At 26.2% G+C, this 27,987-nt stretch overlaps 1 protein-coding gene across 6 annotated transcripts; it reads right to left on the reverse strand.

Moving 5' to 3' along the window:
- Nucleotides 1-1,142: 1,142 nt before the first annotated feature.
- LOC103575799 (bromodomain-containing protein 2) lies at nt 1,143-27,973 on the reverse strand. Of its 6 annotated transcripts, none has more exons than XM_053740910.1 (23): nt 26,796-27,972; nt 25,727-26,014; nt 25,518-25,566; nt 24,344-24,385; nt 23,425-23,661; nt 23,155-23,349; nt 21,990-22,598; nt 21,468-21,545; nt 21,028-21,123; nt 20,842-20,943; nt 20,587-20,732; nt 19,545-20,266; nt 19,317-19,475; nt 19,118-19,237; nt 18,877-19,026; nt 13,078-13,160; nt 9,773-9,887; nt 9,321-9,680; nt 8,673-9,236; nt 7,624-7,751; nt 7,375-7,527; nt 6,924-7,220; nt 1,143-4,953 (listed from the first exon to the last, which is right to left on the reverse strand). In XM_053740910.1, the coding sequence occupies exons 2-23, from the start codon at nt 25,735-25,737 to the stop codon at nt 4,888-4,890; spliced, it is 4,482 nt and encodes a 1,493-aa protein (XP_053596885.1). In that variant the 5' UTR covers nt 25,738-26,014; nt 26,796-27,972; the 3' UTR covers nt 1,143-4,887. The 6 variants fall into 6 exon arrangements, with proteins under 6 accessions (XP_053596885.1, XP_053596884.1, XP_053596886.1 ...); XM_053740909.1 differs by having other exon boundaries at nt 7,624-7,769; nt 26,796-27,958; XM_053740911.1 differs by lacking the exon at nt 25,727-26,014 and having other exon boundaries at nt 7,624-7,769.
- Between the last annotated feature and the right edge of the window lie 14 nt (nt 27,974-27,987).

Raw genomic sequence — 27,987 nt, forward strand, 5'->3', positions numbered from 1 at the left:
AATTTTGTAGGACTTTGAATTCTTGACAAGAAACATCATATTACTTTTTTTTATAGAATGTGTATTTATGAAAATATATTAAAAAAAACTTTTTTAGATCTTATCAATTGAGCATTTAAAGGATTACGAATGCTAAAAATAAGTTTTTTTCTTAAATATAGATAACTTCGTAACTCGTAACATATCAATTATTAATGCTTGTTATAGTTTCTATAGTAATGTAATCCTTAAAACGCTCAATTCATAAGATCTAAACAAAGATTTTTTAAAATATCTTCAAAAATACACATTTTATAAAAAAAAATGAATATGACCTTTTTTGTCAAAAATTAAATTTCCTACAAAATTGTTCTTGTTACTTTTTCCTTTAATCTCCATATTTCATGAGATACTTAAAAAAAACCGCGATACTATCGAAAAATGAATTTTGATCGTCCTGAGGCACGTGCTCTTTTTACTTAAAACGAAAAAACCAAATTCCCTACATATTTTTTCACTAAACATAAGCTTTTTATGGGGCACCTGAGAAAATTTAATTTTTAAAGACCACCCTATAAGATATATGTATATATATATATATATATATATATATATATATATAAAATGATATATCATTATGATGAATTTTCACATGTGAATCGGAAAAATTGCTAACTAGAAATAAAAAACGTAAAGTATTTGTTTTTTTTTACGGATTTTTATTTAACTAAATACTAAATTTTCACACTTTAATATATAATAATAATAATAATAATTAATAATAATAATAATAATAATATTAGTAATAATAATAAATTATTTTTAAATTTATGTCAATAATTACTTGTTGTCAAAATCTTGGATTGACTAAAATTACGTATGTTTAGTAAAAGTTACGTTGCTAAGTAAAGAAATGTATTCTAGTATTACATCCAAAATTTCAATAAACAAAAAAAGTTTTATTATAAACTAAACATAAAAGCTAGACAGAGATACTTTTACTAAAAATTTGTATCAATATTATTAATAAAAATTATAAAGTAAGTAATTTAAATATTTAGTTATTAGTATAAAAAAAAAATCAAAAAAAATTTTAAATAAGGTGGAAAAATAGGTAAGTGTATAATTGAATAAATTATACTTGTCTTTAACTTAACAACAGTACTTTTTTTTTAAATATTTTAGCCATTTATTCAGTTTTTATTATTATTTATGTACAACCATTTTATTATTAGTACTAATTAATATTAAGTTTATATTTAATAACATTTATTTTTTTTATTAATTTTATTTTAATTGTCGCTAAAATTTTATGTGCCATTGAAAATTATGTGCGCCCATAGGTACTTATATAAAAATTATTATTTTTATTTATTTTGATACAGCGGATAATGATTTTGGTGTTTACTTATTTTTTAAAAATTAATAATGCTACAATAAATCTTACGCTGAGATCTAATAAGTTACACAATCTGTCTATCGGCCTCCTTTTCAATTTAATTATTATAAATCTTATCTCTTACAAGAATGAAATTATAATTATTAATTATCAGTAATCGTTTATATAAATTTATTATACATAAGAATGTTATTTGCTGCCAATGATTTTACTTTTTTTTCTTCTATATTTACATTTAGAAATCTTCATATTTATACATCTATTAATACCTATCACACATAATTTTTTTTTTAAATACTAAACATATTGTTTGTTAACTTTGTTATTTATTATTATTATTTTATTAGTTATTATTCATTTTTTTTCATGAGTTTCAGAACAAACATCACTTGGGGTAATAGTACCATTAATTTTTTTTTAACAATGGATACATTTTTAATCTTTATATCTAATTCGATAATTAGCATTTTAAATTAATAATTAATTTTTTAACACTCGAATAAATGAAACAAAAAATAATAATAATAATAATAATAATTAATGTTTTCGTACAATAACGATTAATAATTAATAACAATATATTTATGTAATTTAAATGTAGAGAAGAAAACACGATACGTTTTATCATATAAATCTTTTTTTTGTTTTTCTTTTTTTTAATTACTGGAAGCCAGACCTCAACGGTTGAGTTATCAATGAATGGTTTAGTTTTTATTCATTATAATAATCAATTGATTAAATATATTACAAACCAATAACTTCATAAGCGAAGACGAATACCTGAGTTTTTTTTTATTATTATTATTACTATTATTATAATAAAATGAAATAACGCGCTTCCAGTTAAATCAATAACGTTAAAATAAAACGTTAATATTTTCTTTTTTTTTTTTATTATTAAATTTAAATTGCGGCCGTTATTTATATTTTATACTTATATATCCTTCCACATTTACAGTTTATTTTATTATTTTTTTTATGCTGATATATATTACGATAATTAATTGTTAGATGACGGCCTACTTGCTATTATTAAAACTATAAACTGACTGATACACATATCAATTAATGTGTATATGATTATTATACTTTGCGTACTTAATATTTTATCGCATTTTATTTGAATAATTTTCATTCTTTTTTTTCTAGTTTTATTTATTTATTTATTTTTTTTTTCTTTTTTTTATGAGAAGAAGCATGACAATGTCGCGCCTACTAGAAAATATCAAAAATTTAATTTTGGGTATATATATTTTTTAAGAGGAAATTAATAATTAATAGTAATAATAAAATTAAAATTACACAGTAGATTCTTCATCAAAGTACTGAAGAAATATAATTATCATTTTTGTAAGTTACGGAAGGAACAAATATATAACTATTTTACTTGATGAAGAGTTTACGGTAATATATTATTTTTAAAAATATAATACAGGTTTTAATATAAATTAAATAAAGTTTAATAAGAAATTAAAATGCTACTTATATACTTTAATAATATACATTATTTTTTTTTGTTTTTTTCGTTTTTATAACAAAATTCAATTGACAATATTATTAATGCTCAATGAATGTTAGTAATACGAAATTACAGAATGTCATTAAAAGGAACAAATAAAAATAAATTAAAAAAAAATAAAGTAAACTTAAATACTTAAAAAAAAAAAATTTTCCACTTTTCTTAAGAAATAATTTAATATTTTACAATTCACATATCAACTTTTTATTTATTCTAACAGCATTACTAAATAATAACATTTTTTTCAAACGTTTAATTATATAATTATTTTTAAACAAACTTCGATTCGGACGAATGATTTTTTTAATTTTTTTACTTCGATAAATTATTAGTATTTTTGTACTTTTAAAAATTTTTTTTTTTAATTTCAATACAAATATTTGTTATCAATTAGAAAAAAAAATAATTATTAATTATCAATGACACACTTATCAAGTGTAATAAATATTGCAAGACGCGAGCAAAGACGCTTCTTCTAAATATGTTCTTTCTTTATTATTATTATTATTATTATTATTTTTATTATTATTATTATTATTTTTTTTTTTTTTTTTATTATTATTATCATTATTATTAATATTATTATATATGTACAAACAGTATTATATATATATATTTTATTGTATTTACTCAATTAGTTTTATAGTATCCCAGATTTATTTATTAAATTAAATTAAAAATAAATTTAATAATTTCAATATATAGTTCTGGGTTACACGTCGTATTAAATATACGAATATATTACATCAAATTACGCCACAAGCACACAGACAAAAATAATTTCTTGGCTCAAGAAAATTTTTGTTTTCAATTCATAATGCAAAATTTTTCTTGGGGCGAATAAAACTTTTTTGCGCCAAGAAATATTTTTTCTGCGCAATCAAACTCTCAAATATTTTTATTTTAATTGACAGCTTTATTTACTTTTTTTTCTTTTCAAGCGAATAATATTTCATTTTTTTCTTCTGATCAAAATAATCAATTATCAAATTTTATTTATTTATCGTCCACTTCGGTATATATGTCACATATGAATTAATGTTGTCAATGATCATGATCCCTATAATATTTTATTTATTTGTGTTAGATAATAATGATTCGTGTATTTATAATTTAACAAATTTGAAGTTTATAAATTAATAATAATAATAATATCTAATAGCAAGAGTTTAATACGCTAATGCTAGTGACAAAAATCAATTTTCTGTATATGCAAGTTTAATGATTGATGGACTGAATGTGGAAAAATACAAAACTTAACTAAATATACACAACGTCCACTATTATTTCATTATATTTTTTTATTTAACGTTATTTCGTCATCATCCTGCTCATCAATCACACATTCGATTTAATACACTCATAATAATCACTACTTATTTCCCCAACATTGTGTAGTTTTGTTTTCAAAAAACATATATACTTGTATGTTATTTTATTTTTTTAGTTAATTAGTGTGTTCATATATTTTTTTTTAATTACATATTATGGTCACACTCAAGTGTTCGTCCAACTACACAACCGCAATAATTAATTAAAAATTATTATTGTACCGAAGAAATAAATTTTAACTAATGAAAATAATAATAATAATAATAAAATAAAAATTAATATATATATATATAATTATCTGAATTTTTATTTGCCTTGATAAAATAAAATTTTTTACTATCGTTTTAGCAATTAATCCGTAGACAATAAATTCCGTGAAACAGATTAAAATAATTATTATCAATTATTATTTTGACTATTCTTCACCGCATGTTTATTACAATTATTATATTAATTAATTGCTTTAATAACGGTAATAATAATATTGATATATATATATATATATATATATATATATATATATATATATATATATATATATATCATATTAACAAAAAAAAATTCAGTAGTTCATTATTATCGTCCAGCGGCAAAACGCTTCTTCCAAGTCCCGCAAGGTATTAATTTAAGTCTGTACGAGCTGTGAGCATTTACATTATTATAATGTTTCTTCAAATGCAGCCATCAAGTCACTCTGCATGTTCATGTCAATCTTGTTTGCATTCTGAAATAACAAATAATCCTATTCTTTTCTAGTCCCTCAAAACAAATTCTTTAAACTTAAAATAGCTTTTAAAATTCTAGTAAATTTTTTTTTATTCTATTATATTTTAGCTATTATATTTTCATATTCTGTAAACATATCTATGAATAAACAAAATGATAATAGAATATTTTTATACTTTTAAAATAAAGTAAAAGACCCGACACTCGATCAGTATCAATACTCGCTCACTTTAACTGCTTAATGCGTTTTTATAACAACAAAATTTTAATTAAAAAAATGATTATTGATAAATACTTATTTGTGAAATTAAGTATAAATTAAAATTAACTGACTATTTTCAAAATCCTAATCAGCCGGCCCACTTTTCAAAAACATTTAATAATTTTCAGTTGCCACATCGGTATTCAAATTTTATTAATTAAAAAAAATTGAAGCATTAATTGAATAAATAACCATATAGTTGCAATGCCGCTGAGAAATAGATTTAAAAACAAATTATTTCCAGTTATTATCAATTGGGAGTTAAACGAAATTTGGAAATCACGTTATGAATCCGCCCGATTGATAAGTCCATACTTAATTCCGTACGTAATTTATATTTAATTATTTAACTTTATTTTGTATTTTAATTAAAAAATGACATTTAATTCGTCTCACCAATGTTCCGGTCTCATATCAAGAGACTGAATAGGCGAAAATTTATTTGCCGAATTTTGGTTGACCCCTCATTGATAACAAATGTAAATCATTTTTTTTTAAATCTTTACTTTGGCGACAATTGTCTATTTTTAAATTAATGAATAAAATTTGGGGTGTGTTCAGAAAAGCACTCTGGAGATTGATAAATATCTAACCAGATAGTTAGAAAATGGAAAATCACGTAGTTTTAATTAAAACTAGAGAAACGAAAGAATACCAAATACTGCATTTTCCTCCGCAGAGTTTATGAACGCATTATTGCAGTCGAATTGTTCCTCTCGTTTAACCAAATATTTACTCTAATAGCACAGTTTGCTTAGCAAAAGTTTGTTTTACAAAAGTTTCCTTAAATTTTTCATCAAATGTCCGTCAACTTCGGGCTTTTCCGTTTTTGATGACAATTTGAATACAACTTGTTATAGAATTTGACGTAAATTTACTACCCGAATTAGAATGCAAATTCACTTGAAAAGTTGTATACAAATTGTCGTCGAAAGCGGAAAAGCCCGAAGTTGACGGACATTTGACGAAAAATTAAAGGAAACTTTCATTAGGATTTTTTTCTAGTAAAAAAAGTTACCTTTAAATTGAGGAAAAATTAAACGTAAATTGCACACCTCGAACGCAAAGCGGAGAGGTTGTGCTTTATAACGGACTTGTTTTTCTTTAAAACTTTTGCTGTCAAATTGTCGGCAAGTTCGGCAGCAAATTTCAGTAATTTCAATTGTTAAATTAGTGTCAATTTCAAGCTAAAGTGGCTATTAGAGTAGAAACGCAAAAGTTGGATCTTTATTTTCCAGAGAGAATTTCTAAACATGAATATTTTTAAAAAGTGAGGAGCTGAGAATGTACATTCGTTATAATAAATTCTTTAATAATTGTTATATATTTTATAAATTATTCTCCAAATGAATAAACTTATGATAGTTAAATTAATGTTGTCTTTGAGCAAGTATATCACAACTTTTAGTGAACGACTATGGGTCTACTCAAGACTTTATTTTCAAAGATTATTCTTCAAATTAAAATTTTATTCTAAAATTTAAAACTAAAAAAAAAATGATTTTTTATTTTATTTGCAATTTCTATGAGTGGTTTAATCTCACTCCAATGAAAAGTGAGCGAATAATGGGTCTTTTTACTTTAATAATTAAGAATTTATTTAAAATCTTATTAATAGTTTAAATGAAATGTTTTTTTTTTTAATTTTGTTTATTCATGAACTTTATCAGTTTGTTGGTATTTAAAAATAAAAAAAAAAAACTCACCGCCTCACGACGCCGTCTATCTTGTTCCCGCAGTCTTTGACGTTCACGCTCGGCTGCAGCTTTATCCTGACTGGATGAATGACTTGGACTACTACTATCAGTTTCAGTCGAGACTTTCATTTCTTCTGCACGTGATGTTGCTGTTATGGTTATTCCTTGTTGATCATTAACGGTTTTCAATACTTTATCTAAAGCATCCTCTTCTTCACGTTCTCTTCTTCGTTCATGTTCCTGACGCAATCTCTCTTGTTCTTTTTGTTGTCTTCGCATCTCTTGTTGTTCCATTAATGCGCGTTGCTAAATATTTTTACAAAATTAATAATTTATGATTTATTTTTATTATTAATGTTAATGTTAAATAAATTAATAAAATTAGATATAAAAAATTATTTAGCCGACTTGAGTTATTCTTCGTGCATAAATGATATAAAATATAAATTTAATAATTTACCCTGTCTTGTTTTTCTTTGGCTTGTTTCTTGAACGATAAGAAAGAGTCCCTTGAAGAATCTCTTTTTATATTACTTCCTGCTGCTGATTGTGGACTCGCAGATTGCGCCAACGACGACCATGACGATGCATTTTTAACGTTTTGCTCAACAGTCTATTTTTTTAAATAGTTTATATTAATATATTTACGATCAGAAAAATTTATTTTAATAATAATAATAATAATAATAATAATAATAATTTTAATTACCTTATTTTTAAAAGCCGATGCAAAATTAGCCGCTGAATTTTTCGAATCAGGCGGTGTCATTTTTTTCTCAGGCAATATTTGGGTGCTAGAGTGATTGCTTATCGCTGGCATTCCTAATGAATTCATCTCTGCAAAGAAAGCTCCCGCTAAAGAGATTTCGTTTTAAGATTTTATTAGTAAAGCATTAGTTAGTGTTATTAATTACTGTTGTTTTTAATAAGGAAAACAAAAACAAAAAAACAGTTAATTACTAAATAAATTACAGTACTACCTCTGTAAGTTACGAAGGTTTGGGACCGTCAGGAAGATGTGTACATATTGTTGCGGTATGAGTGTAAGCAGTGCAACAGGCTCACATTTTTTCTACTTCAGCGACGTTTTCTCGTAAAAATTCAGTATATTTAAGCTTCGAAAACTATTACGTCTTATTTTTTTATAGATACAAGAAAAATTTCTTATACTTTGTTATGTGAATTTTTTTTCTTAACTAGTTTTGTTTTAAAACTTTTTACAATTTTTTAACTTCTCGCTATGAAAATTGAAAATTTAAAAAAAAAATAAATAAAAGTTATTGGCTTCGGTCCGATTTTCGACAATCGAATTTCTAACAGATTTTGACGTTTTGAGATTCTAGAAAGCTATTCTGATTAATTTCAAAATGATGTCCGAGTGTATATATAAGCGAATGTATGTAAATATTTTTTAGAAATTGAGCTTGAAAACAGCGGGAAGTTTCAGGACTGGCCCGCAGAGTCAGGCGATTTACAGATCTTTTATTTATATTTTTTTTTCTCATCAACCTCTGGGCTGACTTTTATATTAGGGGGGAGGAGATGACATAATAGACCTTTAACTAAATTTCCAACAACTTTCGAGAATATCTCCAATTTCGGAGTTGCGACTGGACTATAGTTGGATAATTTTTTTGACTTTAGGGTTAAGCAAAGGTTGTAAAAATGAGACAGTTTGTAACAGTGAGAGGTCGTAACTTACAGAGGTAGTACTGTACTGTAAAACAAAAAATATACAAAAAAAAAATGATGACTTACCATCCATAGGTTTGTGAGGTGTTTGAGTTTGGGTTATTTGAGGCCGTTCATCTTTTTTGACAGAGAGTTGAGGGATTTGCATTGGCATAGAAACCATTGGTGCGACTGGATCAAATATAGATGCCATGGTTGATATATTCATTGGCATATTTAAACCGGGTATGCCATTATTATTCATCATAGACGGTGAATTTTCACGTTTTATATTTGAAAAACCATTTGAATGCTGCTGATTATTCATTGCCATGTTGTGAGCATTTTGTATATTATTCAATTGCGTTGAATTAATCATATTTTCCAATTGATTTTGTAATGACAATGCTGACCCAAGATTTTGTTGTAAATTAAGATTAATATTTCCCATACCAATATTGCTTAACAAATTTGATGGCATATTTGTTGGCATCATATTTACTGAATTTTTAATATCTGTCATTAAATTAACATTTGCATTATTATTTCCTGTCGTCTGATGAATATTTTGAACCATTGATACGTGTCCTGTTTCTTTTTTGACATTACTCAAATTCATTTCTACCGACGACTGACTCGTTGTTATAGATCCTAATCAATATAAAATATTAATAATTATGATAAATCTAAAGTATTTTTAAAAAAAATTTTTTTTTTTTTATAAATAATTAATACCTAAAGGATTATAAGGCTGCATAAGGTCTGGTTGATTGATCGTAGTTTCAGTATTAGCAGATATCGTATTTATCGGTGGAAAAGTTCCTATTGTCGTTGCTTGAGATATAATTGGTGATGTTACTGATGCATTTGCATTTGTCGGTGTTACACTAGGTGGTGGGGTTGGTACTGACACTGAAGGCGTTGGTGGATTAGATGTTGTCGCTGGGGGTGGTGGTGTTTTTTTCTTCATCGGCGCTGCCGTTGCCAACGCTGTTGGTCTCGATGGTTGAGCCGGCATTGAGGTATGACTTGATATTGCAATTCCTTGAGGCCCAGTTACAGCGGTAGTTCCTCCAATTGCTTGTTGATTACCACCTAATTATAAGTTTATTTAAATTATATTTTTATATACATTTATAAAAAATATATCATTTATAAATAAACTGCTAATTATTTGTATTGCATACCATGATCAATGGGCATTGCATTAGATTGGGTTACTATTGGTTTAGTAACTGGTCCCGTGGAGTTTGTAGATTGGTTATTTATGAGAAGGTTTCCTGTATGATTTACAGAAGCCAGCTATAAAAAAAAAAAAAAAAGAAAACGATAAAATAAAATAGATTGAATTGTATAATTAATAATACATGAAAAAATAAAAGTTATCAAAGCAGAACATTTTGGTCTAGAAATGGTGAATATTCATAGTTTCAAAAATGTGTTAACAATAATTTATGACTATTTGTGTCCAACTTGTATTACTTGGGTAGTAAATAATTAAAAATAAAACGCGACTTTTTATTAATTGTATTTTAATTCATCTTTCATATCGACTGCATTGAAAGTGGGGTTTTTAATGTTTTTTTTTAGCTATTAAAGCCAAGCATAGTTAATACTAATGCGATTAATCGAGTGAAAAATAACGGATTTCTCCGGACTAGAAAAACGTCTAGTTTTCTAGTTATTGCGTTTTTAACGAAAAAATTAATTAATTAATTATTAATATTCAAAAAATAATCAAAACAAGCAATCCTAAATTTGATAAAAATTTGTATTGTCGTTAGTTCTGGCGGCGAAAAATTCCATAGATGCATTCCATGAATTAAGAACGAATTTTCATATATTGTTGATCTACACTTTGGTATTCTCAAGTAATCTTGCCTAATATTTACCCTACGTAACAAAACATGCAGAAACTCCAATTTCGATCTAAATAGTTGGTTCAAATGAATTTCTTTGTAAAATAGGCAAGCAATAAAAAAGTCTCTCCTTGTTTTTAACTTTAACCAACCTAATCTTTTATAATACGCACTGACATGTTTAAACTCAATAATTTTATAAATGACTCTAACACACGCATTCAGTTTCCTTTGTAATTTAAGTTGTAATCTATTTGTAATATTAGTAAAAGCTGCAGCACAATAATCAAAAATTGGAAAGATCAGTGTCGTTACTAATTTTATTCACATCTGCTCATTAAATATTTCATTATTAACTTTTAATTGTGCCAATGTTTTCATCGCACGATTACATAGATGCGTAACCTGATTTTCCCATGATAAAGTGTTATAAATTATTACTCCTAGATATTTAATAGAATTAACATAAGGAATAACGCAATTATTTACAATAATATTCGGCGCTGATTTACATTTATCACAGTTGACTTTAAACCTATTACTAAGTATAATTGCTTTTGTTTTTGAAGTATTACCCTGAGATAGTTGAGTTTACACCAGTCATTATATAGTGTGTGATACGGCAAAAAAACACGATTCAAAACTTTGTATGATACCAACTATCTTCTTCGGCTCGGGCAGCGAATCTTATCTTTGTCTGATATCGTTTTGACTCATTCTTCGCCACATAATATACTATTTCATATAACCTGTATTGAAATTATGAATTGAACAAGCCAATTTTAGAATGCAATTTAGTATTTTAATTTCCCTAGGGAAGAAACACATTAATTTCTGTCCGCTAAATTAATTTCTGACTTAATTTCATTACTGTCATGATCAGACTTGTTTATTGTAAACCTCTAAATATTTATGTTATTCTAATAGTCAACCAGATTAACCGTTTGAAAAATTAAGAAAATAATCTAAGTTCCCATAAAAAATAGTTATTAACTTAATAAAAAGCCATTGTCTTCCTTGTTAAATTAACTTAAATCTTCATCCTTGAAATACAGAATTTTTTGCGGATTTCAGATGTCAAATGATGTCAACTCTCGCTTTCGGTTCGGGCAGTCTTCACTCTCATCTGAAATCTTCTCATTACCTCCCTTGCCACGCAATATACTGTTTCATTACTCCAATAGTTTTCTTTTCAATTTATTTTCATTTAATTACTTAATTTTAAATATTAACTAATAATTTTCCATAAGTGTTTCTAACTTCTTCTGAAAAATTCATTGATTGAAAATATACTTGATCAGAAATTATACACAGAAAATGTAAGTTATTAACCCGTCAGCACTCCTGTTATGAACATTTTGTTCACAGGACACTATTAAAATTATAGGATGTCGCTGTAGTGAAAGCGAGACACCAAAAAACACCAGAGTGCTGAAGGCTTTAAAAAAATCCTATTCTCATGATCCATAAAATAAAAATGATTAAAATCTTCATTATGTTACAGTATTATTTATCAAGCTTTTGAATAATTTTTTTGTAGTCAAATGTCGAGAAAATTTTCGAAGTCATTAGATAATTGATTTTCACAATTTTTCACCAGATCCGCACCTAAAAAGTGAAATTTTTACCTCCGTTTATGGAAAAAATGGAGCATCTGCTAATTTTTATCATTTGTTTCTTCATAAAAGAAATGAACGACTTTCTTCCCTCTAAACACCCACACGGAAAAAGATATATCCGAGAATATATGCCGACAAAAAAGCATACGACAATACTAAAGATATAAGCCGGATATATACTATTTTGCCGGGATATATATTTTTTCGTGTGGGCAGGGCAGGAATTTAAACTTTCAGTGCAGGTATGGTAAAAAATTTTTGTTGCATAGATTTAAAATGACGTGGTTGCGTAAAACTGAAGTCATCCCAAGCTCAATTCAAAGACGTTATAAATTAATTTTAGAATCAATACAGATTTACTCGACGAAAAGTTTGAGCAAATTCATGATGAAAGTCATATTTGTATCACGATCTGAGTTTCAAGATGGAATTCACATCTAAATTCATTATAAAAAAAAAAAAAAAAAAAAAAAAAAAAAAAAAAAAAAAAAAAAAAAAAATCACAAGCATTTACTTCTAAGGTTGGTATACCAAAGCTATACACTGATAAAAAAAAATTTTTGTTGAAAAGTAGGCATTCTTGAGCTGAGATATTATCTTAGCAAATAGGACTAAATTAACTCGTTATTTTTATTGAAATAAAGAAATTTCTTGGAAATTTTGAAACATTGATTATGCATTCGTGTGATGTCAAAGTTTGTTCTGTTTCATTTCTTACAACACAATATAAGTAATTAAAATTTTTTTATGGCTATTTTAAAAATAAAATTTTATGAAAGCTAAACTATAGATTTTGATATTTTTTATTTTCTCTCATAGATAAATAAAAAATATTTTGTCTTTTCTATTACTAAATCTTTAAATGTATAAACAAACGTTGGTTAAAAACTTGAATAAAAATTTAAAGAGAACACAAACATTTGCACTAAAAAAAAAGAAAGTCTAAATTTTGAATATACGAAAACTAAAAATAAACTAAAATCTGAAGAATTATAAAAATCAAATGAACTGTACCTGTGTAATTGTGAGGTTTGAAGATGGAACAGCATTAGCTGTTTTTTTAGTTTTCTTCCTCGGTGGACGATTTGTTGAGGCTCCTGTAAATTAATGTGATAATCGTCGAAATATAAAAATAATTTAAAACAAAAACTGCCAATGATATTTAAATAACCCAATGAACTAATAGAGTGCAGATTATTCTAGAGGATACCAACAAAGAAAATTGTAAAATTATCTTAAAACTTGATTAATAAATAAGTTATTTATTGAAAAACGTAAAAATTAAACAATATTAGATGCACATATTTTTGTTTACTGATAGATTTTTATTATTCATATACTTATTTTATAATTGTATCACTGTGTACAACGTTATTAATTTAAATATCTCAATCGTATGCTTCTTATTTTGTCGACTTTCATCTCAATGTTTATTCATTTAAACATTTTAAATTGTTATTTTAATTAATTAATTCATTTTTTATTTATATTTATATTTTTAAAATTCATCATGCGCAAAAACATTTTATTTGCTTTTATTTCATTTTTTGAATCTTTAGTTCATTCTACATAGTCACCAATAATATTTTCATTTTATTTAAAACAAATTTTCAAAAGAAATTGCGTGTGCATATAAATATGTATACGCGTACACAATTATATTACATTCATACGTAAACTCATTTTTTTTAATTAATTACACACATAAAATACACACGCACACGTAATTTATTTATTTTTTAGACATTTAAGTTTGGGATATTTAGTTTTAAAAATTATTATTCCCTTAACTTTTTCTTTGTCTTTTATCTTGGTTTGTTTGTTTGTTTCTCGTTTAATTATTTTGTTGCTTTCTAAATAACTTTAATATTAATAGTATTATATTAACGCGCACGTCTATTATTTTTTTTTATATCGTATTGTAATTCTTACAAATTGTTCGCTGAAAAAAAGCAACTCCAAATCCACGACATTTTATTATTCCACTAGTTTTTTTTTTTGTTTATTTTTACTTTTTTCTTTACTTGGTCATCTTATATTGTTTTGTTCATTTAATTATTTAATACTAAACTAATAATTGATAAAATCAAAATAAAAACTATAAATAAACTCGAATAAGTGCCATAATTTTTTTTTTTTAAATTTAATTTATAAAATGACAATGATGAGATTAATGAGTTGAAAATTTTTTTTTGTTTTTCGTTTCAAAGTGCAAAATGTATAATTGTATATTACTAAATATTCATCCAGACAATCAGTTAGCACAACTCTGAGATCGTTTATTATTATTTCTTGTTCGATGCTTGTCATTCATTTATTTAATAATTTTAAATAAATTTTTATAATTATTTAGATTTTTTTATTATTTAATAAACAACGAACAAGACTATATAATGTTTTAATGTCTTAAATATAAATCATATAACGAGCTCAAATCAATAATCAATTAAGACTCTGATTGCGCGTCGAGATCTATAAAGTACATAGCTCATTCTTCAATTATATCTTTCATAGAAAACAATTGGTTAAAAAAAAAAAAACTTTTTTCCTTCGTTTTTCACATCATGGCTGTCGTTACGTTTTAATTTTTTTCATGAGAAATCATTTTTGTGTTTCTACATTGATCTTTTTTTTTTATTTTTCGAGAATTATTCTTATCCTTACTATTAATACTTAATGATACAAATTTATTATTTTATTCATTATTACTATTATTATTATTTTTTTTTTCTTTTACTATGTACAAAACTCTTGTGTACCATTCCGATCAATACCACTCGTTATAGGACGTACGGAGGATGAATTTTTGTTCAAATGTTTAAACAGAATAATTATTATAATTTTTAATTAGCATTTATATTAATAAAACATTAATTTACTAATTTTTAATTTGATAAAATATTTTCAAAAAATCAAGTAATTAATTATTTTTAAAAAAAGGAAGAGTAGAGTTACATTTTGAGAAGAAATAATTTTATAAATACAGTTGTTACTGCATACAATTAAATTTATACAGTAAACAATTTGGAAGGCAATGTGAATATTAATTAAATGCCCTATATTCTTTTCTAAGCTAATTATGATCATTAATGATGCACAATCTTATCTAAACTACAAGCTAATGATGTTTTTTTTTTTTTTTTTTTTTTTTTTTTTTTTTTTTTCTTATTTCTTTTCTTAATCTTTAAATTTTTTTACACTATTCTCGTAAGCTTTCATAACTCCTATTTATTTACTTCGTTATATTTTTATAAATATTTTTTTTAACATAAAAAATTTAAATAAGTTTCATTTATTTGTATGAAAACAAAATAAGAATTTTATTTTTTTGTCATTAAAGAACACGAAATCATTTTTATTTTTTTTTTAAATTCAAAATGTATTTATATTTTTTAGTAATTTTGAAATCAATTAAGTACATAAGTAATAAAAACTGAATTTACCAAAAAATTATTTAAAATAATTGGAGTAATGATAAATATAAAACTAATAGCAATAATAATAAGAATAATAATAATAATAATAATAATAATAATAATAATAATAATAATAATAGTAAAATTAATATTTAATTATTTTAAAAGAGTGCAAAAATATATCACTCATATTTTTTATAAACTTTTTTAATATTAAATTATTTTTTATTTTTTTATCATTATGATTTTTTAAATATAAATTTCTATACGGTTTTAAAATGAAATTTACATGATTAATAAAATAAAAATTTATAAAATTGCAATGGTAATGCCAACATTTAAAATAAAAACTAAAAAAAAAAATTTGATTTTATTATTTCACTATTATATATATTGTTTAAAATTTATTTAAAATATACTAATTTGAATTTTAATAAGTTTAATAAATAATAAGACGGATTAAGTAATTATAAAATAATGATAGCTAGTCGATTTATTAAATTTTTAATTGCAAATATTTACAATAGCTGTGGAACTTTTTATCCTCGAGTGGTATTGTGGGATAAACAATTTTAAAAATCAATCAATCAATTCATTAAATGATTGACATGACCATTTTTTTTTAAATATAATTTGTAAACTGGTATTCATATATTGAAGGCATGTAAAACCATACCAATCTAATTTATTATTGTTAGTTTAACAATATTCACAATTTCATCAGAAAAAAAAAAAAAATTACGATGACAAAAAAAAATTAAACAATTTTTTTCCGTTTGTTTTTTTTTGTTTGATACAATTTTCGTAATAAACGTTATTAATTTAGTCAACGAAAGAGAAAAAAAATTAATATATAGCATGACTAAAAAATAGTAGACCGATTAAAAAAAAGCTTAGCGGAGTGCAAACAATGTGTTTGGAGGCTAGTGCGCCTTTTTTTTTTGTTATTACGTTTGTATACTTTTTATTTCTTGATAATTATTTTTACTCATCTTCATTAATACTCTGCCCTCATGTTTGTCCCATTACTTCGACTCGTTAAATTATTTGTTGTTTTTATTGTTATCAGTAACATTTTTTTCCCCACCTAATTTAAATGAGATTTTTTTTTAAAGTTGTATCAAGACATCTGAGATCGTTAGGAAATTAGAGTAAAATAAATTTAAAAATTTTAAAAATGGGTACACCGGGTAGTTTTATTTACTGGTTTTAATGCTGGTAAATATTATTTTTTAATTGAAGGATGCTACAATGCGCGGGTAAAAAAAATCCAGCCACCAATACACATTGTCTGCATTTTAATCTTTTCTTGTTTCTATTACGGCATTGTCAATGTTTTTAGTTTAAGATTCTATGAGCTATAACAATATTTCTTTGATCAAGATGCACGCACCTGTTGTGCTGATTGTCTGTTATCATTTTTAACTTTTTTAAAGTTGATCGATTTAATATAGTATTCATATTTATCGGTATATTAAGTTATATTGATAATTTTGTTCCTATCATTTTATTTATTCTCCATTCTTTCATCGATACTTTCACTCTTTCTTTCGCTCTTTTATCGATCACTCATTATGATTCTTTAATAAATATCATTTAAGATAAAATGACATGAAAATATAAATAAACCGATGAGAATAAACTCACATTTAGAGACATTTTAAAACACATTGACGTAGAAAAATTAATAAATATTAAGAATTGTTGAATTATATTTTTAATCACCGTTATCTAATTGTTAAAAATTTATTTTAATTTATACACCTAAATATTTATCAAGTAATCTAATTTTAATGCTGCAATAAAAACTTTATTATTTGAATATTAAATAAATAATTATATTTATTTGTTTTTTTCTATATTTTATACCCGAACTAAAATGCAGCAGCATAAAAATTAGATAATTTGAAAGTAATTAAAAAAATCTTATTGTTTTTACTTGCGTTGCATGCGATGAAAATTTATTTTTGTAGATTAAGGCAAAAGAATCATTTTTTTTTTCTTTCAAATCAACGGATTTTCGCGCATTAGTAAAAGAAGCTGGTATGAAATATGGTATCCTCTAAACACAGTCTGCACTCCACTAGCTCACCTGCTCAGCGTAATTGCTTTCTTGTTATCGTTTTTGCATAGATATATATATATATATATATATATATATATATATATATATAATATATATGTATTCAATAAATATATATATATATATATATTTTGTTGATAAAATAAACGAAAAAAAATTGTATTTTGTCCATGTATGTGTAAAAAGAATATCAAGTTACAAATCTCGTGTCAAAATATTATAATTACTGTTTACTAATTACTAATAAAACAACAATTATAGTTGTTATAATAATTCATTTAATTCACATATCAATTGAATTATGTATATATATATGTATATATATATGTATATATATACAAATTTTAGATAAAAATAATTGGATAAAATATAACAAGTTGACACTTGATTTGTACTTTTATAGACATGGCGAAATTATTTTCAGTAACAAACAACATAATTGTAATTAATATTATAAATTAATAATAGTTTTTAAATTTGAGAAGTTATTTGCGATAATTTTTGTGCATAATTTCAAGATAAAACCTCTTTAGTTTATTCTTACGTCAATATTATAAATTTTTTTAAGTCTTTTAATTGATTAATAATAAAAAAAAAAAAATAATAACTATATAACATCAACTATTAATCGTGAGCTAATTATTTTATAATTACAATAACGATAATAGTATTTGATTTGAATATAAAAGTTTTCAAATAAACAAAATACTTGACAAGCATATAAAAATTCATTTTTGTATTATTTCTTTTGTAAGTACTAGAGATTTATCAATTAATAAGGCTTTTTTTTTATTCGGATTGAAAAACTGGCCCGTCATATTGGAAGTTTATATATTATTTTGTATTAATTATTTATATATATATATAAATAAATAGATCTTATTAAAAAAAAAAAAAAAAAAAAACTTTATTGTCAACTAAATACTAACAAAAAAAATAATTTTAATTATTTGAAAATTAGTCTTATAGGAAAAAGTTTAAATGCTTGTCAATGGTAGAGTAAATATTTCATAAAAAAATATGTATACTATAATGAATTATTTATAAATGTTGTACAAACACGATAAATTTAAATTGATATTATAGAAAAAAAAATACTAAAACTGGAAAACTTGATTGAGTTTACAAGACAATAATCGCAAATAGCCTCGCAAAATTGAAAAAATCGCGTAATAAAATGTCAGTTAAATATTTTTTTTTATATATGCACGTCAGCAATTGAATAAAAATTTTAATTAGCTTAATTAATTAATTTGTTCCCAACATGAGGGTCGTAAATAATTTGCAACAGTTACAAGACGTTTTATATCTAACCTGCTTCGCTGTCGCTCGAATCACTCGAACTCGATGATAACGAACTACTACTGGAATCACTGTCGCTGCTACTACTGCTTGACGCCGACAACCGCGATGGTCCACTCGTTCCTGCGGAACCAACTACATCTACTGATTTACTGTTGTCTTCTGTAATCAATTTTTAAACATTTTCATTAGGAAATGATTTTTTTTTGTTTCAAATTTGATTAAAATGAATACATATTTTTTTTCAACAAACCTTTTTTAGTAGTTTTCTTTACATTGCCTAGTTGTCCAGTTACATCTTGTAATCTTTTTTCAAGTTCTTGTTTTCTTTCTGCTATCTGTTCATCTTTAGATTTACCACTGACCTTTTTATCTGAATAAATAATTAAAATTTGAAATTTAATTTTTCTTTAATTTTTTAACAGTACCTTAATAAAGTAAAAATAACTTACGTATTTTTTTTCTCAAACACGAAGCAACATAGCTTTCTAATTCTCTCAGCGTCGAGGGTTTAAGAGTTTCAAAATCAATTTCAATTTCATCGGGATTTGAATCTCTTAACGAAGGCTCTCGAGATTGAATAATATGAACTACTCTTCCTAACTTGTCACCTAAAATTAAAATAAATAAATATACTTTTGAATAAATAACTAATTTAAAAAATTGAGCAATAAAAGTACCTGGCAGTTTATTAATATCTAAACTGAGTTGCCTTTTTTCATCGTAAGACATAGGTTTAGCGTTATCCTCATCTTCAGAATCAAAGGGCATTGGAGGTGGTAAATTAGCAGCATTTTTCTTTTTATTACTAGTCGACCTACTATTCGTTTTCGGTCGTTTACTAGCAGCATTTGTTGTAGCAGACTTTCCAGGGCCTCTAGTTTTACCTTTAGGTTTAACACTTGCTGCCGCAGCAACACTAGAATGAGTTTTATTAGGACCGACGGCCAATGCCGCATGATGATCACCAGGTAAACCCATACCAACACCTACAGGTAAACCACTGGGCATTTTAAGATCACCTGCCCCCATCGCAACACTAGCTATACTTGCACCGACACTATCAGAAACATTTTGCATGCCAACACTCGGTTTCATTAGTTCCTTCATGGCACCACTATGACTTCCAACAAGTCCAACATTTTTACTACTCATAGGTTTAGATTTAGGTTTATCTAATTTACTTTTTTTACTTTTCTTTTTACCAGATTCCTCAACAACTTTTTTTATTTTTTCTTGCATTGCTTTTAGTTCTTGTTGAAGAGCAAGGAGTTTTTGTGTACGCTCTTCCTCAGAATCCTCACTTTCCGATGACGATTCGGAACCTGAACTACTACCGCTACTACTACTACGATTTACTGCTGCCATTCCTCCAATAGGCTCATCGGGAATTTTAGCATACCTGCATTTATTTAATTTATTGTTATAATTATTTTTTTTTTCTATTTTTAAACTTAGAGGCCGTTCATAAAATAAATCACGCAAAATTTTATCTTCTTAGACCACAATGCTAGCACTGACATTGAAAAACAAATAACAAATTATTGAGCCATTATGACGGAAATATATTTGTAGAAATATTCAAATATTTACAAATATGAAATGAATGATTTTTTGTCGTAACAAAAAAATAAAATTTTAAAAACAGAAAAATTTTTTAAATTTTTTGATGAGCTGCGAACGCATTTTATGAACGGACTTTTATTTATTAACTTTATTAACCTCATTTCGAAGACGTCTTGTAGTTTTCTAGCCATTGCCACAACATCGTGGTCAGGAGGATTGTATTTGTAGCAGTTTGTGAAGATAAGCCGTACATCACTGGCAAACTCTTGGGCCGTTTTGTACTCACGGCTGTCCATTTTTGTCTGAATATCCAATTATTATTTGTATAAGAACTCAAGTAATTAAATTTGCTTATAATTTTATTTTTTTACTTTTCATCAACTGAAAAATACTGATGAATGATTAAATTACCTTTACAGTACCCAAATCCATGGGCTTTTTGATGATATCATGGTAATCGTGAAGCCCCAATAGCTCGGCATCTACAGGTTTGTAAAATGGCCAGGCGTAACCCTATTTTAAAATTTTCAAAATAATTTCATTAAAATTATAGACGAATAAAAAAAACATAGTTAATTAATTAATTATAAAAATTACCGAATGTCTTTTTGAAAATAATTCTTTAAGTATTTCATTGCAAGACTTTAGAGCATCCGAGAGTTTCTCTTTTGATTTACCGCCGACATGTTGGGGCTAAAAGGTTAATTAAAATATTTATATTATAGTAAACATTAAATATTATAATTAAATTTAGGCTGAGTAAATTTTAGGTTTTTTAAATTTCGTTTTTAAACAAATGATTATTATTTTATTAGACAATTAAAAAAATGAAAAAAACAAATAAAAAATGATTCTAGAATGATTCTAAAAAAGTTAATTTAACTTTATGAATAACAAAATTATAATTATTTATTTTTAATGGAAAATTATAAAAATATGTAATATTTGAAAGAAAAAAAAAAAATTAAAATCACTGCAAGCCACAAAACAACACAAATGAAATATGACGCATTGTTGATGATAAATAGTATGAGTACCTGTTGGGCCATCACCCCGATGAGGGGCATGTTGGCCTGATGGAATGGCACAAGGCCGTCTTCCGCTTGCCTCGACGGCTGAAACAGCCCCATCATCAACCCTCTGTTAGTATGTTAATGCAATGACATGAATACACATGCAAGCCTCAAGGACATTTTAAACCATTATTACAACGAACGAAAAATTATTTTTTTATTTTTGCAACAGAGACTTTTTTTTTTAAACAAATTTATTGATTATTATAAATAAAACTTTTGATTTGAAATAATTTCATGCTAACAAAAAAAATGGAATAAAGATGTATGAAAACTTTTTTAAATTTATAAGTAATAAAACTTTATTTAAAAATACTGACTTTAATTATAATTTCAAAAATCAATTTTTCCATTACTTCTGAGTCAAAAAGAAAAAAATATAGATATATATTTATATAAATAAACAAACATCTTTAGAGGATTTACACACAAAGCACACTAGTGTAGTTTAAATATTTTGACAATATGAATAAAAATAAAAGTTACCTTTTTGATCTGTCTGCCTGATTCTCTTCTCGTAGGAAGTTTAGCATTTTTTGATTCCATGGGTTGATACATGGGTTCAAATGAATTGGCGGTGGGTGTCGTCGTATCAGCCTTTCTCTTCACCCCTTTTTTGACTTTAGCAGGCTGTGAAGGTGGCATTACTGTAGGTGTAGTTGGGACTTGTGGAGGAGCAGGTACAGTAGCAGCTGCTTGAGGATCTATCACAGGTTGCGCGTGATATCCACTGGGTGGAGGAACCACTTGTTGCGGTAGAGAATTATGAGTAGCCATTGACGTGACGCCTATACTGGCTGGAGGTGCGATTGTTGTTGTATTGGTACTTCCAGGCACAAATACTGGTGCTTGAGTACCTAAAGGTGGTATTGGCAAGACACCAGTCGTTCCTGCTGTTGTTGCAGCAGGTGGAAGATTGTTTGGTACACTGGAACTGACTGTCGCTGCTCCAGAGGAAGGTCGACCTCGACCGACTCCCGGCGTAACTCCTGGAGTTCCACCGATCATAGGTCCACCAACCCTTGCTTTTTTACCTTTTAGTCCTTTTGGAACGGGAGGTTCGAGTTCTATTTCTTCTTTTGGCATTTGTGAAAGCTAAAATTTTATATATATTTCATTATAAAATGTAAAAGTTTAATGGTAATATTATAAAGTTGTAATTAATTCGTAATTTACATTATATTAAATATTGTGAGGTCGATTATTTGCTAATTAACTAAAACTTGGGCATTTTTATTCTCATATTAATAATTTAGAGTTGAGAATCATATTGATATTTACATATGTTATTTATACTAAATATTTAAGACGCGTTTTCATTTGTTTCTCTATTCGCACTCAACTGGATAAACGGTACTATCTCTGTTGTACTTGTACATTAAATAGGAACTTTGTCCAAGCTTTTCTCGTAAACAAATGGAAGTTATCAAAAAATTCAAGTGCACTTCGCTAGTTCATAAAGTAAAGCATCGGGTCTGTGTCTTTATTTTGCGTTTAGAGTTTTTATTTCAGAGAAAAGCTGGGACACAATTATCTGAAAACCGTTCTTAAATGTAATTTTATGTAATATTGTAAAACATTGTGATTATATGGAGTTATACTTCATGATCAATAATAAATCTAAATCTAAATCTAACATTACTTTACATACCTTGGTGGTAAATATTTTCTCGAGTGATTGAGCCATCACTACAACATCCTCTCCGGGTTTGTTGTAGACATAGCAATTGGAAAACATTGTAGTGAAGTCTTTAAGACATTCGCTTCCACACCAATAGTACGTATTTTCTAACCGTTTCTTTATCGTACCCAAATCCATTGGATATTTTATGATTTTGTGATAATCCTAATATAAATAAACGATAATAAGTTAAAATAAGTAACAGTATTTAATCGAAAAAATAATAAATTATCAACATACTGGTAAATTGAGTTTCTTTGCATCGACGGGCTGCTGAAAAGGCCAAGCAAACTGATGCTTCCATAGTGGCTTCAGTATTCCTTTTTGAATGAACTGAAGGTGATTCGTGATTCGTCCTGGACGATTTGGTGGAGGTACTACTGGTGGTTGAACCACTCCATTTACTGGCTCTATCGTGGGCTCTTCACGTGGTGGCGGTGTTTTTGCTGGTACCGATTGTGATCCTGGTGCACTTGCCTGTTTTTTTTTTTTTTTTTAAATAAAAAGCATACAATTTCAAAAACAGTTTAGCTTTATTTACAAGAGAAAAGTTTAAGAAAAATAAAAACGTGCTCTATTGCAAAAGCAAACAAAAAAAAATGCATTTTACTACTCCGATTATTAATGAGATTTCATAAAAAATCTTTTCCATAATTTTTCAAATGAGTTACAAAAATAACATTAATTTAAAAATTTATAAATGTAATATTAAGAGCCTTTTCACCACGATCACGTCTACGATTCTTATTAAAATTATTCTTTAGGGAATTATCTTGATTAAGTTCGAAGATAAGCCAAATCTATTGATTAGTTTGAATGCAGTGGGTGTTTAAAAATTCATACCTTATTTTAGTTAAAAAATATCTTAATCTTCAATTAATTAGCTTTTATTTTCAGAAATCTACCTTTCATTCTAACTACCAGATAGCATTTTTTTGAAGCTTGCCAATTTATAAAACTTGAATGGTGATTATTTGAACTTAGATATAATTGTCAGAAATTGCGTTTCTTTAAAGCTACTATGAAAAAAAAAAAAAATACCAAGTGCTTGAATAAAAAGTTTTTCATAAAATAATGCATTAAAAGAAAAAGCGTTAAAGAAACAACCACCGATGATTAATAAACCATTGGAATTTTTATATTCAGCAATGATTCTCACCTTCGGTATTTTACACAGCCTATCTCGTTCTTCCACATCTAACTGTAATTTACAGATTATCGATTATCAGTAAAACTCTTATATTGTAATATTATTTGTTGTGTTTTATTAAATGTATCTTAGACTTTGCAGTAACTGGGACAATATGTTAACTTGTAATATATTTCATTTAAAAATACAAATTTTTAAATGAAAAGCTATTACTTTTGTTTACAATATTCGACCGTGGATTGATAAAAATTTTAGTGTCATTACAACAACTAATTAATGCTCGAAATTTTTAATCGTTCTTTTAAAATTTACAAGCAAATAATTTACATTCAAATAACTTTACTGTAATAGTTATGATTTAAATAAGAGATATAATAAATTTTACTTATGAAAAATCTAAACCTAATGAATAATAAATTAATAGAGCCCAATAAATGAACATAGAAAAATTCTAATGATTTTTAATGTAAATACTGACAATTGTTACAAATTTAATTTTTATTAAGAGTTTAAATTTTATATCCATTATTTATAAGGCAAATGTTGAAATTTTATTTATTTTTTACAAAAATTAATAAATTTATTGGTATTAAATTTTACTAAAATTGTATGAAAATAAAATTTTTTAAATGGCTTAACACAAAATTCAATTGCGGATTAGTTTTATATACAAAATATTTAAACATCATTTAGATTATCCAAATTTTTAGATTTGTTCATTTATTGAAGACTAAAAAAGAGAACGGTCATTCTATGTACAAATTAATACTCTCTGTATTTTTAGTTTACAATAGTTTTTTTTTTATCAAATATACATGCAACCAAAAATAATAGATTTTAATATTTCGTTTTATTACAACAAATAACATAAATGAATAGAATAGTGGTACTGTTTTTGGCCACCTTCATATCAGTTTTGAACACTTGAAAAATTAAAATAAAATAATTTGTGTCGCAATAACATATTTAATAATTTTTTGATTTTTTTTTTATCAATTGCAAAAAAAAACTAAAAATATGTACACGTCTTTAAAAAAATCAAAAAATTATTGAACCTCGACTAATTTCAGTATCATAATTTAATTAATTAAAAGCCCAAAAATGGAGCATTGGCCACAATTGGTACTTGTACCCTACCTGTTTTAGAGTAACAAAAATAAGTACAAATGAATGAAATACTTACGGAATTATTTTGCGAGTTGGTATCCACCTGCTGCATGTTGACTTGATTTCTGAAACAAAAAAAATTAATATGATGATAATATGAAAATTATAAATACTTATATCAATTATAAACTAATCATATATATATATAGATATAACCATGATGTATATAATATAATCGGAATAAATGGGAATTAATGATCGGCGAATTTATATATTTAGACCTACCTTTCCGACATAAATGGTACATAAATGCTACGTGGCAGGTTACTGTCTTATGCTGATGCTTGATGCTACGAAGCTTCATCAACAACTGAGTTGAGAAAAATATATTTTGTTTTTAGCATGGTAGCTCGATATTTGCTTGCTGAGATGTTTTGGCTGCGACCAGGGAGATTGATGCCGAAGAGACATAACACAACTCAAGCCTACCAAAAGGTAGAGACTTGAATGTCAGCCCTGTACCCTCATGTGATTCGCCAAGACTCCACCCAGGATTCGTAATACTAGCAACATCTGGATAACATAACAGGACCCCAAATTGTAACAACCGAAATCATAACATCTAATACTTTAAATAACAAAGTTATTTTTAAAATAATTAATATTAATAAAATACTTTATTATTATTTTTACTCCATGGTAAAATGAATATTTAAAATTTATAACGTGATAAATATTATATAATCAATTGATAGTAGAATGACAAGATCTAAGTGATAAATTGAGGATGAACGATCACCACGGCATTGAAATTCAGGGTCAGTCATAGATAAAAAGTCGGACATAAAATAAACTTACTATCTATACAACATGAGTTTAATAAAATAAATAAAGATGTACAAGTTAAGAATCAAGTGGCGGCAAAATGTTGAATGCAACACCAGGAGAAGGGTATAGTGCAGAGTACAGCAGACCCGCGCCCAGACAGACAGGCGACTAGCAAACCAATCAGCAAGTCAGCCAGTTGATAATAATTTATGCACTAAGTGTACAATAAACACGAATTATAAGTGAGAACAAAAATACTTTATACTAAAATATGAGTATATAAATAAAAGTACAATATTTAATAATATTTTCAGTGTAAAAAATAACGCGGCACTGGTTATTACACTAGCTTTATTTGGCGTAGGTTTTAATTCAACATGGCGGTTCGGCCGCTAAGTAGTAAAGAAAGCTCAGAAGGTCTGCCGCTATATCTCCCACTAAATTACACAAAGTTGATTTTTTTTATCATATAAACTCTTACAAGGAGGTTAATTATAAATGTTATATTAACAAGTTAATCACCTACCTGATCACTCAAACGTTTACTATCCACGTAATTTAAAATTAAAAACACAACCACAACTCATCGGACACTCTAACACTACGCTTTCTCCCAGCTCGTTAAGTTTCGTTGGTCCGTTGGTGGTATTATGGCTGCCGCTGAGTTGCCCCACTGTATTGCTCACTTATACGAGTATATTACTCACTCACTTACTCACTCACTACCGACCCTACCGACATTCACCTATGTACTTATACTATATCGCTCTTGTATAGGTATAGGAACTTGCGCGAGCGTTCAGTTCGTATACGCCACCAAACGATCAGACGCAACGACTAAACATCATCTCCACTCACCTCACGTCCACGAATTTAGACATTTAAATATTTAATTACACACAGTTTAGATTTATCAAGTCATTTTATTATAAAGCTGACGGAATATTTAACAACTATTTCGTATAGAAATAATAATATTCAAAATCCACTATTATGAAGATCTATAAACTAATGATTGCAGCACCAACAATGGCTACGCATTCTTCCGCGACGTACCGACTGGTTCAATTCCGGTGTTCCTCTTCCTTTTCTGCCGCAAACTACTGCTGCTGCTGCTCTTGCTGATGATGATGATACTTTTAACCACTCGACTCTTTTCTCCTTACCGCCCCCTCACCGATTACAATACATCTACGTCATCACAGTCTGCCGCCAAAATTCCATTAACTTAATTATCAAAACTTTTACATTCTCTAAATAACTTTTACTTTTAATATTTATTTTACCTCATTATTATTTATAATATTTATTTCACCCACAATTAATAAAATTATTTATTATTTATAGTAATTCGGTTTCGTGTCATGGCAATTAAATAAACACACATTTAATTACTTGCGTATAAGATTTAGAGGTGATTTAAATATTTAAATAATTATTTAGCTAATAACATAAATTTTATAATTTATTTTAAAAAAAAAGTTAATTTTATCGTTGTAAAATACACACGAGGTTGTTTTAGACAACGGTAAACATTAACATTAAAGACACGCTTGTGTTAGAAACCAATGAAAAAATAATAGTTCATTTCCGGTATTCCGTTTTCACCCATAATGCATTTGGTTTTATTCTCAACGACGTGTTTTTTATAATATAAATAATAAAAAATTTATTATTCATTTAAATATATATTAATTTTAATAAATAAATATAACACT

This window comes from Microplitis demolitor, chromosome 7 (genome assembly GCF_026212275.2).
Source record: "Microplitis demolitor isolate Queensland-Clemson2020A chromosome 7, iyMicDemo2.1a, whole genome shotgun sequence".
Classification (NCBI taxonomy): domain Eukaryota; kingdom Metazoa; phylum Arthropoda; class Insecta; order Hymenoptera; family Braconidae; genus Microplitis; species Microplitis demolitor.